Consider the following 12,564-nt stretch of genomic DNA (forward strand, 5'->3'; position numbering starts at 1 on the left):
TTAGCATGCGTTTAAGAACATTACTATTATTACATCAGTGGAAATAGAGAACTTTATCATGCGTTTAAGAATAGAGAACTTTATCATGCGTTTAAGAACAGAGAACTTTATCATGCGTTTAAGAATAGAGAACTTTATCATGCGTTTAAGAACAGAGAACTTTATCATGCGTTTAAGAATAGAGAACTTTATCATGCGTTTAAGAATAGAAAACTTTATCATGCGTTTAAGAATAGAGAACTTTATCATGCGTTTAAGAATAGAGAACTTTATCATGCGTTTAAGAATAGAGAACTTTATCATGCGTTTAAGAACAGAGAACTTTATCATGCGTTAAAGAATAGATAACTTTATCATGCGTTTAAGAATAGAGAACTTTATCATGCGTTTAAGAACAGAGAACTTTATCATGTGTTTAAGAATAGAGAACTTTATTATGCGTTTAAGAATAGAGAACTTTATCATGCGTTTAAGAACAGAGAACTTTATCATGCATTTAAAAATAGAGAACTTTATCATGCGTTTCAGAATAGAGAACTTTATCATGCGTTTAAGAACAGAGAACTTTATCATGCGTTTAAGAATTCATAGTTTTCAGTCACGTGACTACAATAGGTAGCTGACGGGCAAAAAGAACAGCGAAACGGCGTTAAACAGTGGACAACTTCGAGCAGTGCCGCCTACTCAACTACGATCGCCATCAACCACAGACCATACCACTATAGCCAGACAGAGATATTTAGAAAAAAAAAAATGTTTGATCCATGTACTGCACCCGCTGACATTTTTATTTCTTTAACCTCGACGAAGTCCCTGCCAGAGCTCCAGTGTGGAGATATTTACATCTATCTAATAGAAAATCCATCCCCCTACACATCTCAAAAACTGAAAGCCTACAAAAGCACATATAGTTATTTAATTTTCAGAAGTGGATGGGTTTACAACGCTGTCGTCTGGAAGGTGAAAACAAAAAACATCTTCATAATCAGAGCAAAGATGAGTGCCATTTAATAGCTAGCTACCAGCTAGCGAGATACCTGCTGTTAGCTACGAGCTACCAGCTGTTAGCTAGCAGCCTTTAGCCTACCCAACGCTGTTCTTTATCATTTGACACAATTTTCTGGTTTAAACAAGTACGAACACCTCGTCTGGCGAATGACAACTTAAATTATCTTCCCATATATTTTCTACTGGCATTGTAGTACTACCAGTTGGATGACAAAATACAATAGCCTAGCCTACTTGCTTAAGTACTTGTCGCAATCTCAGAGAAGAAACCGGGTAATCCAATTTGAATTGTGTTGATGCTTTGTTTCTTGACTTTATTACTTGATCTATTCCCGTTTTAGGCCCCAAAAGTATGGCTGCTTTACTGTGTGTCCGAGAAAAGTTGACCCAGAAGACGTCTACAATCAACTGGTAGCAACGTGGGCGGGTTTTAAATGCGATAAAAACAAAATCCGGGCTTGTCTCCTCGCCGATTTGAACAGCCAACCGAGCAACAACTGTCTAGCATTTTACTACCTAAGTCAGACAATGTTAAAGCGGAGATATTAAATGATATTGAATGAAAGGTGGTCGGTTCCTGTATAAACTCCAGTGTTAGACAGGTGTGGAATGTGTTTTTTGCCCTTCAGCTGGTCATTCTGACGTCACGTGAAAACTATGAATAGAGAACTTTATCATGCGTTTAAGAACAGAGAACTTTATCATGCGTTTAAGAACAGAGAACTTTATCATGCGTTTAAGAACAGAGAACTTTATCATGCGTTTAAGAATAGAGAACTTTATCATGCGTTTAAGAATAGAGAACTTTATCATGCGTTTAAGAATAGAGAACTTTATCATGCGTTTGAGAACAATATTATTGTTATTGCATCTTTTGTTTTCTCATCATGTTAAAAAGTTTTCTATTATGCTTATGTTAACTATTTTTACTTTATTGTATTATTATAGTTAGTTTCTAATATGTTGGCACTCTGAGATTCTTCTGAATGAAGAGTGCGTTACAAATAAAATGAATTATTATTATTATTATTATCATCGTAAGGGGAAATGTGTCCCTCACCGTTGGTCAGATGCTTTGGTGCTGATACTGTGCTTGGAACTGCTTCCTGCCCTCCTGAAATGTCTACCCTCAGGGGGACAACACCGAACCCCCCTAAAAACCTGTGCGGAAGTCAATAACTGCTCAACATGCTGGCATAAGCCGGCAATCAGGCCATTTGTTTACTCAAAGTCATAGATACAGAAGATATGATGACATAGAAGATATGAAGGAAAAACATTGTGGGTGGATAAAAGAGAGAGTAAAAGAGAGGGGGAAAGAGAGGGATAAAGAGAAAGAGAGGGAGAGAGACAACGTGAGTTAGGAGACAGACAATGAGTGTGGTTTTTACAAACCAGCTTTGTGGTCTTGCAGCTGTGGCTGCTACGCAATGACCGACAAGCCCCGACATGGGTGTGACCTTTGCACTCTGAAGGTAATGATCTTGTCATCTGCACCTTGACACCTCTCAGACCATTCTAGCCATGAGTTCTAACACACTCTGTGTTTGCTGACCCTGGGGGAAATTTTCCACTCTAAAGGATAGCTATGGTCCAGTTCACATCTTACTATAATAATAGTATAATACTTATTCGAAAAAGGTATTGTGTTCAATTCTAGATTATTATCTAATGGGTTGCCTTGATTTTACAGTTCAGACAGGTGACACAGGTCGCCAGGTATCAGTATGCAAGGAATAGATTGCTGTCTGTACAATCTACATATTTTCCCCAAATGAAATGAGTTGTTTTGCATTACCTAACCTAAAACGATAGGTGGCAGTAGAGCCGTGGGTTTTCTACCACAAGCGAGGATTATGTCAAACTGTGGATAACATAAACTCTGGTGTTCTGTAAATATGTAAATATGTATTTTGTTGAGAAAAATATATGTATTAGCCACAATGTGAAATAAAACCCAATAAAATAAAATAAAATACGGCACAAACGGCCATGTCTACAATATAGATGCCCATCTGTGGTAACCTGATATCAAGAACTGCCCAAGACAAAGTTTTAAGATTTTTTGAATCGTTCTATCTTCATGATCTGTAAAACTGATATCTGCTTATATAATTTAAAGTGAAGGCCAGACTGCAGCAACAACCAACTCAAATGAACACATAAGCCATTAATAGCATAATGGAATTACAATCTTTTGACATGAGAACACTACAACATTTACATTTAAATTGAATTTACATTTAGCAGACGCCTTTATCCAAAGCGACAAACAAAGGAGAGAACAATCAAGCTACGAGCAATATAGACCTAGTGTAACAATAGGTTGACAGAGAAAAAAGTGCAAGAATTTAACTACTCTAAGTGTGAGTTAAGTACTAGTTAGAGGAGATAGCATTAAAGGAAGGATAAGGAGAGGTAGAGAAAGGAAGAGGAAGGGAGACTAAAGTCACTATTAAGTACACGACAGGGCGACAGTGGTACAGGAGGTAAAGAAGTCGTTTAGTAATCAGAAGGTTGCTAGTTCGATTCCCTGTCGAAGTGTCCTTGAGCAAGGCACTGAACCCCTAATTGCTCCTGATGTGCAGTGTGCCATCAGTGTAAAATGTGTATACATTGTAAGTCGCACATATGTAAGTCGCTTTGGATAAAAGCGTCTGCTAAATGACTAAATGTAAATGTAAGTACACATATACACATAACGCATATAGGGGAGAGTGGGGTAAGATGAGCCAGTGGGAAGTTGACCATTCATCATGTGACCCTAATTTTAGTTTGCGATCTACTTTTTCAGCTTGCTGTTGAAGAGAGAACCATGGGGATGAAATGGTAAGCATATCATCATTTTTTTTTTCTTGTCTGTCAAAGTTTTTTTTTTGGGCATATGAGGTATGATCAGTCTCACACCAAAAGTAATTTGTCTCAGTTAAAAAGGTTATATCAGATATGTTGATTCACTGGCAGTGTGTAAAAACATGTGTATGAATTAGCAAAAGTGTCGTTCTAGGTTGCTAGACAAAGCACTGTTCCCAAAATAGTGACTGTGGAGAAAAATGAGCCAGAGCCTGGAGGATATGATATGATATGACCACCAGCTTACATGATGTTATGTCAAAATATTTGGTTCTGAAATAAGTGTTGCATCCTCACAATGAATAACTGACATTATATGTCAAATGGGCCTCCGTAGTCATGTGCTTGTAGCCCTGTGTTTTGCTTTCCTCCTTGTGGATGACGTAGAAGCATCACACTCATCTTGCCATTTTTAATAACATTTTCCATACATAAGTGACATGTAGTGTTTGTGGCATTGGCTACAAAGTTTGCGATATTCAGGACATTTTGTGACATGTTGGTGTTTATATTATGTTTATAGCCTAAAAAAAGTGTGCAATCATGCTAAATATACAGTTGAGAGTATACATTGAAAGTGAAAAACAAGTCATCTGTGAATGTTCCTCAAAAGAATACAATTTTTACTTAATTTAACTTCCACGTCTATTTCTTAATCCTAAAGACTCGGCAAACCATCTTCAGGTTTCAAATAAGTTGGATCACATGAATGGTGAATCACGAACACCAATAAAATCAGCAGAATGGGGGATTTAATTATTAATAATTATATTTAAAATTATGTTTTAAAATCTGGTTATTGTTTCTCTATTTTCCTATTGTCTTAACTTACCCTGTCAGCCAGATCAATTATAATTATAACATGATATAGAATTATAATATCCCTAACATGGGGCAGGTTGAGCGACAAGACCACTTTTGTTGGGACCCAATAGTTTGTTGTCTATTTGACACTAAGGTTTCAATTGGTGGCACTGGCACATATCCTGAACTTGTGTTGTATGCATTAATTGTATTTATGTCTCATATTCCCTTTGGTTGTAACTTGACTTAAGTAAAAAAAAAAAAAAATAATAATAATGGCTCATCTTACCCCACTCTGCCCTATTGGTACAAGTTAGTTGTTTTGATACTGCAATAAAGAACACTTCTTGTCTTTGTCACGTAAGGAATTTTTTTAAATATGTAGAACGGTTTATCAATGGTTTACTGGAAGTCACATTTGAAACCTAGATTGAAACGGCTGGCTTAAAATAAGTCTCTCAGTTGTAAGAAAGATTTTCTCTCCTATCAAGTAAGACTCTTGACACTTGGGGTGAACCGTTAATCACCCATGTAGTTTTGGGTCTGTCCTTGTCTGTATGCTGTGCTGTACTGTACTGTACTGTACTGTACTGTACTGTAGGCTATAGGACAGTACATCTTTACCTTAACCGTAGCAAGCATTTTCAGTAGTCTAAACAAACACAGCATATACACATCAGTATGTTTTAGGGAGATCACGCTGCAGACAGGAATCATGGGGGAGAACTATTGATTAGGCTACTATCACTCTATCTATGGACAGCAAGCAAACATCAGATCGATGATAAAGCACTTGGTTGTGCCACCCACATGCTTAGCCTGCAAATCCGTGAAAGTTTTCGTTGTAGTCGAATTTATTTGACATGTGACTGCATTACTTGCTCACATGGCCGCCTTGTTGCATGATCCGCTTTAGTTTTCAAAGTCCTAGGATCGGACTTGCTTTAGCGACAACGATCCAGAGCAGGGACCCTTAAGGACGCACAATCAAGCCGGACACACCATGGCGAGCAGTGGACAAAAAGTGGTGCTGATCACCGGTTGCTCCTCTGGAATTGGGTTACGAATTGCCGTCCTACTTGCCAAAGATGAGAAGAAGCGTTACCATGGTAAATGCGCTCTCTTTACGTTGTTTCCACTCTTTCAGCAAAAACACCCATTTCAAGTTCCTTTCACATTTGTGTTGTAAGATTTTTTTTCACAGTTAGCTGTTAAATAAATGCATAAAGTGATGGTAATATTTTAATAAGACTATGCGATTTCCGACGACGTCTAAGGCTGTCTTTAATGAGAGATCCTTAATCGAACCGCTTCGTCCGGACTCCCCTCTTATTCAGCTATTACCATTTGAAAGCGCAGTTTCCAGGGTACAGCTACACAAGGATGCCGATTTCCAGGCGGAGATCACTAGAAAGACTGCCAGTTCTCTTTCAAGTGACTTCTCCAGCACAAAGCCCCCTTTATCGTACTGAATTGTAGACCGCTGCCCCGGTTTAGTGCCGTATCTAATGTGCCTATAGAGCACACTAGAGCGAGTGTTGAGAGAAGGACAAAGTTTGAGACCTGTACAAGCGAGGGCTCACTCCGAAAGAACGGATTGTTTGAAGTCTTCATCGGGATTCACTGGGGCAGAAGACTCCCATACATTGTTCTCTAGTCACCTACTTAGTTGAAGCCTAAACGCACCTCCTCAATGTCATTAACAATGAGTATCAGTTTTTAGTTATTTAGTTCGGCTGTTATGATTTATAACTGTGAAACAGAGGTGGCAAATGCTCCCTAAACACAGTACCTCTCTTGAGATAAATCTTGTTGAACTTTGCCCTGTTTTTCTGAATTGGAGAATGTTGCAACATAGTTGGTCTGTGCGTGAGCAAGCAGGAAATCCACGGAGATTAAAAAATGTGTTGGTTGTAGTTCTAATGAGTACCAGTGGCATATGCCAATTTTAGAGGAGCCCGACCAAAGAATCCAATTACTAGGCAGTGTGGTCCACTTAAAAATATTTAAGCTGCCCTAGAATTACAGTGAGAGCCACTGCAAGAACAATGGAATGGTTGTTCTGTTAAATACAGGAAAGCACTTGTATGTGTGGCTCTTCGGAGAGGGACTGTTGGGATAAAGATTGCCCTCCAACAGACCTCAGGTACATGGAGACTGGGCACATAGGAAATTAAATGTCCTCAGAGGGTTTCAAAAACCCTCCCTCTGTCTGTCCTTGAACGCGCACCTAAAGGTTTCCGCACAGACACTGCTGTTTTTTTTGTTTTTTTTTAACTGCCTTGGGATTTCCTTCCACATTGAACAACATAGCAAAATGGCTGTTGGGAAATGTTGCCCTTTGAAGGATTGCAGTAATGCATGTCAGCGTAATGAACGGCACCTAATTGAATGAAACTCTAAGCCTCTCGGGGTACTTGTTCCGTGGCGCTCCTCTTGGGATCACAGGGGTATTATGGGGGGAAAAAACGTTGCACAAGGAAAAGCACATGGGCACAGTGGAAGAATACGATGGGAATTATCTTGGCCTCATAGCTCAGAGGTTTCAGGACCAAATTCGGAATGGGTGACCCATAACAAAACAGACTTCACACAAATAAAACAAAACTAACCAAAACAACTGGAAGCAATTAGGGAGTTATTTTCAGTGGTTTCACAACAGAGATTCCAAAAAAGGAATATTCATCAGTGGGAGAATTTGGCCGCTCAAAAAACAACAAAAAAACAACAAAACCTTTTTTTCTGCATTTCCATACAAATAATGCCTTAAACAGCAAAGGTATGTCATATACTGTATGTCCATAAAATATCTGAACATATAGTATGTTTCACAATCCAACATGGCCGAGTTGTTGATCCAGTGCCACTGTGCTGTTTACATAATGTTTGTCAGCAATCCATTCCTGATGTCTTGCTTGCTTGCGAGATTACAGAGATGAAACGCTGAGATTACCCCCTACTCCCCACTGAGGCGATAAGCAGGAGCTGTGATAAACCTCCCTTCTGTGATAGACACATGCACTGTGTATGTGGGTTACTTTCATTGACAGGTCCAGGGTCCACCAGGGAATGGGGACTATTTGGAAGTGACACACACCTGTTTGCTCACACATCTGTCCTGATTAGCAAAACATGCTTAGGGGGGAATTTTCCACAGAAGGGATTGGGTAACTGTGTAATCGGATGGTGGTTGTGGTATGTATGCGTCCATGTTTGCATGCCTGTGTTTGTCTGTGTGTGTGTATGTGTGAATGTGTGTGTGTGTGTGTGTGTGTGTGTGTGTGCGTGTGTGCGTGTGTGCGTGTGCGTGTGCGTGTGCGTGTGCGTGTGCGTGTGCGTGTGCGTGTGCGTGTGTGTGTGTGTGTGCCTTTAAGTAGGTAGTCAGTGTCTGTGTATGGGTAACTCAAATGAGTGGTAAATGGATAATAGAAATGGACAGCAGCAGTAAAAGGGTGAGAGAGTTTGTTATCCATCTCTTTACCACTCAAAATAATAAATAATACATTCATTTTTGACATTAGATGACTGACAAATTATCCATATACTTCTATAACATTTAAATTCACTGTGATACACTCTCTGACTCACTTCATGATTCACTCAACCGCAGTCATTGCCACCATGCGCGACCTCAAGAAGAAGGACAAGCTGGTGGAGGCAGCGGGCGATGCCTATGGGCAGACCCTGACTCTCCAGCCCCTGGACGTGTGCAGCGACGAGTCTGTCAAACAGTGCGTCAACAGCGTCAAGGACCGCCATATCGACATCCTCAGTGAGTATCATCAGAGCGCCATGTTACCAGATGGTAATATTGTGAAATATTGTGGTGTGAGTTTGTGGCCCAGGCATGGCACCCCCCCCCCCCCCCCCCCCACCCCCGCCCCCGCTTTGTCCTATATCCACCTCATACCCAGACAATTTCATCACCCTTTCAAGTCATGGGATGACACCTTGTGGTTGAAGTTGTGTCATGCAATTTACGTCAGGTTTAATTATCCAATTACTCACCGCTGTGCCAAAGCAGTCATCGAAGTTGAGTGGCTGCTTTCTTCAGTCCAGCAGGATGTCATGTGATTTTGTTGTGCAAGTGAGTTCCAGACGTGGCCAAAGTGGTATGCTTGGCACGCCAAAGACTCACACTGCCTAAGCTCAAAGTTGTTCTTTCAGCAAGCAAGTAAACAGCTTCAGTGGAGTCTAGAAGAGGAGAATTTTTTTTAATTAGAATGTTGTGTACTGACTTAAAATACCGAAAATCTGTCAGAAAAGTATTTCAATTATTTTCAAATTATGAAATATTAAAGGAGCTTTAGAGGAATTAAATACTAAACTTAGCTACTGGATAATAGGTTGGAATCTGTGACTAAATGGCTTCTCTACACCATCTAGCGTGTTGAATTTCGCTCTTATCCATGGTGCATGTTTGCAATGTGTACAGTCTTCAGCGTAGGAAGACAACAATGGTAGGCTGTAGCATCCCCTTTCAAGGAGCCCCCGATGTAAATAAACAGTTTTCCTCAGTCAACAATGCAGGAATCGGGCTCCTGGGACCCATTGAGAGCATCAGTATGGAAGAGATGAAGAAGGTGTTTGAGACGAACTTCTTCGGCATGGTGCGCATGATCAAGGAGGTGATTCCTGACATGAAGAAGCGCAGGTCCGGCCACATTGTCGTCATGAGCAGCGTCATGGGCCTGCAAGGTACGGTAAGCAGAGGTAGACACACAGAGCCTAACATGGAAACCATGACACAGCAGAGACACTTCAGAAAATGTGACATTCAATGGAAGAAATGAAAATGCTTAACGAGACATTTAACGATGTTGAGTGCTTTATATGGAGTTTTCGTACCACTCTTGGTCTTTCAAGTGCTAATGATTTTTTTCCTGAACTGTTTTTCACCTAGAAACTACTGTGGCCACACACAGAATGAGCAGTGCCAATACTGTTGTCCACAAATAATCAATAGTGATAACAGAGTGAAAGGTCATGCATTTTTACTAATGGTGTAAGCCCAGAGGATACTGATCTGATCAATAAGGATCTTTAAACTGCTGTCTATAAGAAAACATTTCTCCCCATAAAGCATGTGACCTTACAAAACATATCTGCAGGTGTGGTGTTCAATGATGTCTACACAGCCTCCAAGTTCGCCGTGGAGGGTTTCTGTGAGAGCCTAGCAGTGCAGCTGCTCAAGTTCAATGTGAAGTAAGCCCCCCCCCTCTCACACACCTCCCTTACACTCTCAGATCAGTAGCCATCCTTTGAGAGGCCAAATATCTCACACACACACACCCCCTCTTCCCCTTGGCAGTATGTCACTGATCGAGCCGGGGCCAGTGCATACTGAGTTCGAGATGAAGATGATGGAGGATGTAGCAAAGATGGAGTTTCCCGGAGCAGACACAGACACCATACGCTACTTTAAGGACGTCTACATACCGTCCTCCATGGACATCTTTGAGGCCATGGGCCAAACTCCAGAAGACATTGCCAAAGTAGGTTAATCTTTTGGCCGACTCTGTCGTAATCTAAAAGGCCTTGTTTAAATCCAAGCTTTGTGCATAAGCCTGGCAGATTTTTAATACTACTATACACTGTTTTTTGCTACTTATTAACTCCAATTCCGTTTGCACAGCTTTATCCTGGCTGGAACGCAGTGACTCAGTCATTCATAATAATAATAATAATAATACAAATAATAATAATACATTATCTAATGGCATGTCGTGCCATTACATCACATAAGATCAATAAAACCATGCAATAGTATGTTTGTATGTTGTTAGCAGAGCAGCAAGGCACTAGCAGCCATTGTGCTGAGACTGATGACTGATGGGCCAGTAGACCTCCTGATGATGAGGGAGTGTAGGTCTGAGGTCAGTGATGCAGGCAAGGGAAAGATTATGAAGAGCTTTCAATGTCATTAATTAGATTTGAAGTCAATCCGTTATAATACAGGGAGTGAGTGTAATTGAATCAGCAGGGGCGTAATGTCTAATAATCCGTGCCACAGAGTTCTGGGGGAGTTGGAGCCGGTGAATGAGTTTGTTGGGGATGCCTGCCACGATCGTATTGCAATAGTTAATGTGTGAAGTGACTAGAGCATTGAGTAAGACTTCCGTGGAGTGTTGTGCAGGGTGCAGTCTTGAGATGTTGCGTAGACGGAAAAAGGCAATCTGACATTGTTAATATGGTTGGAGAAGGACTGTCCAAGATATAATTACAATTACTCTCTCTCTCTCTCTCTCTCTCTCTCTCTCTCTCTCTCTCTCTCTCTCTCTCTCTCTCTCTCTCTCTCTGTCTGTGACCAGTGTACCAAGAAGGTGATTGAGTCCAGTCGACCCCGCTTCAGGAACCTGACCAACAGTTTGTACACGCCCATCGTGGCCATGAAATACGCGGATGAGACGGGCGGACTGTCGGTGCACACCTTCTACAACCTCCTCTTCAACTTTGGCCCGCTCATGCACTTCTCCATGACCATTCTGAAGTGCTTGACATGCAGTTGCCTGCGTAGGCGCACTATCTCACCAAACTGACAGGAGGCAGCAGTGAGTCGTCCTGGCTCAGGCTCGCTCGCTCTGTTGCACTGTGATCTAGCTGTCCCTGAGTTTAGCGGGTTAAAAAGCATTAGAGCACACTCAGACACAGGCCTCTGCGTTTTTGTGCTAAATGATAGTAAATGCCGGGCAGTCTAAAATCCATCCTCTCCTAAAGTAACTTCCTGGAAGCCTAACATCCATCCTGTCATGCAAACATATCAATACACGTATCTGTGAACAGAAGGGGTATTCAGAAAATGTGGCACTTTCCAGTGGTCTATAATAGATGTACAAGTTCCATGGAAAAACGTGATCTAATCATTTACACAACCTAACATCACACAGCATTGAAATCTTCTGAATTCAGACAAACTCACAAACAGCGAGTGGCTGACCGGTCAGTGCAAGTCGCTCACAGTCACTTTATATGGTGTATGCCTGCTGTTAAATTGTTTAAAGCTGTTTTTAAATGTGATATTTTTGAAAGGCATGATTTTGAAATAAAATAACATTTCGATTTGATGGAGTAGCCTATCTGAAATATAGTATTTGCTTTAAAACAATACAAAATAAATATAGTTTCAAACACTAGCATTGAATGGGACAAGTGCAAGTCGTATCTTGTGGAAAACATTACTTATATTATGGCTTTTTTTAAAGTCAGTGCAGCCTATTACATCTTTAGATTGAATCCATGTTTTTGTTCACATAATGGAAACACAGTTTTAAAGTTTTTATGTTGTTATGTTATGTTGGATGATAACCACCCAATGTTTGACACTAATTCTAAGAAAAATGTCCCTGTGAACCTTGTTTCAATAATTCCTACTAACAGCAGAGGGCGACAAAGTCTTTTTTTGCGGCAACCCTTTCAGAGAAGCATGTGGTGCAGCGCTGCGCTGGGAAAGGATCCTCCTTGAGGCTGGGAACAGCGCAGAGGGAACCATTTCAGCCAGACTGGAGTGCACTTGAGATCTTTAGTGGCCTGAGTGTGACATCACCATGGGGAGAGCTCGCCGTTGCTAAGTCATCATCCTGGTTGCCTGTATACACACACACACACACACACACACACACACACACACACACACACACACACACACACACACATCCACATCCTCACACATGCTTCTTATTTCGCTTATCTGAGAGAGCCTTGTTTAAAACAGGCGTTGGCAGGCGCTCTCGTGTGTGAAAGACTTTTTGGATAGTGTGGAGACTTGGATGGTGTGTAGTGGCTTTGTCTCCTGGAGGAACAGCCACATGCGTAAGGATGTAGGTTTGGAGTGTATTTGTCTGAGCATATGGGAGGCTTCGTAAATCATTTGATGCGGTCTGGAACAGAGGAGGAGGAGGA

At 41.0% G+C, this 12,564-nt stretch overlaps 1 protein-coding gene across 2 annotated transcripts; it reads left to right on the forward strand.

Annotated features, from left to right (window-relative positions):
• The first annotated feature begins 5,526 nt into the window (after positions 1 to 5,526).
• rdh8a (retinol dehydrogenase 8a) lies at positions 5,527 to 11,798 on the forward strand. Of its 2 annotated transcripts, none has more exons than XM_012833766.3 (6): positions 5,527 to 5,774; positions 8,276 to 8,437; positions 9,184 to 9,363; positions 9,777 to 9,870; positions 9,977 to 10,160; positions 10,977 to 11,798. In XM_012833766.3, the coding sequence occupies exons 1-6, from the start codon at positions 5,669 to 5,671 to the stop codon at positions 11,202 to 11,204; spliced, it is 954 nt and encodes a 317-aa protein (XP_012689220.1). In that variant the 5' UTR covers positions 5,527 to 5,668; the 3' UTR covers positions 11,205 to 11,798. The 2 variants fall into 2 exon arrangements, with proteins under 2 accessions (XP_012689220.1, XP_031431609.1); XM_031575749.2 differs by lacking the exon at positions 5,527 to 5,774 and adding an exon at positions 7,504 to 7,860.
• The last annotated feature ends 766 nt before the right edge of the window (positions 11,799 to 12,564 follow it).

The sequence above is a fragment of the Clupea harengus genome, chromosome 1 (assembly GCF_900700415.2).
Source record: "Clupea harengus chromosome 1, Ch_v2.0.2, whole genome shotgun sequence".
Classification (NCBI taxonomy): domain Eukaryota; kingdom Metazoa; phylum Chordata; class Actinopteri; order Clupeiformes; family Clupeidae; genus Clupea; species Clupea harengus.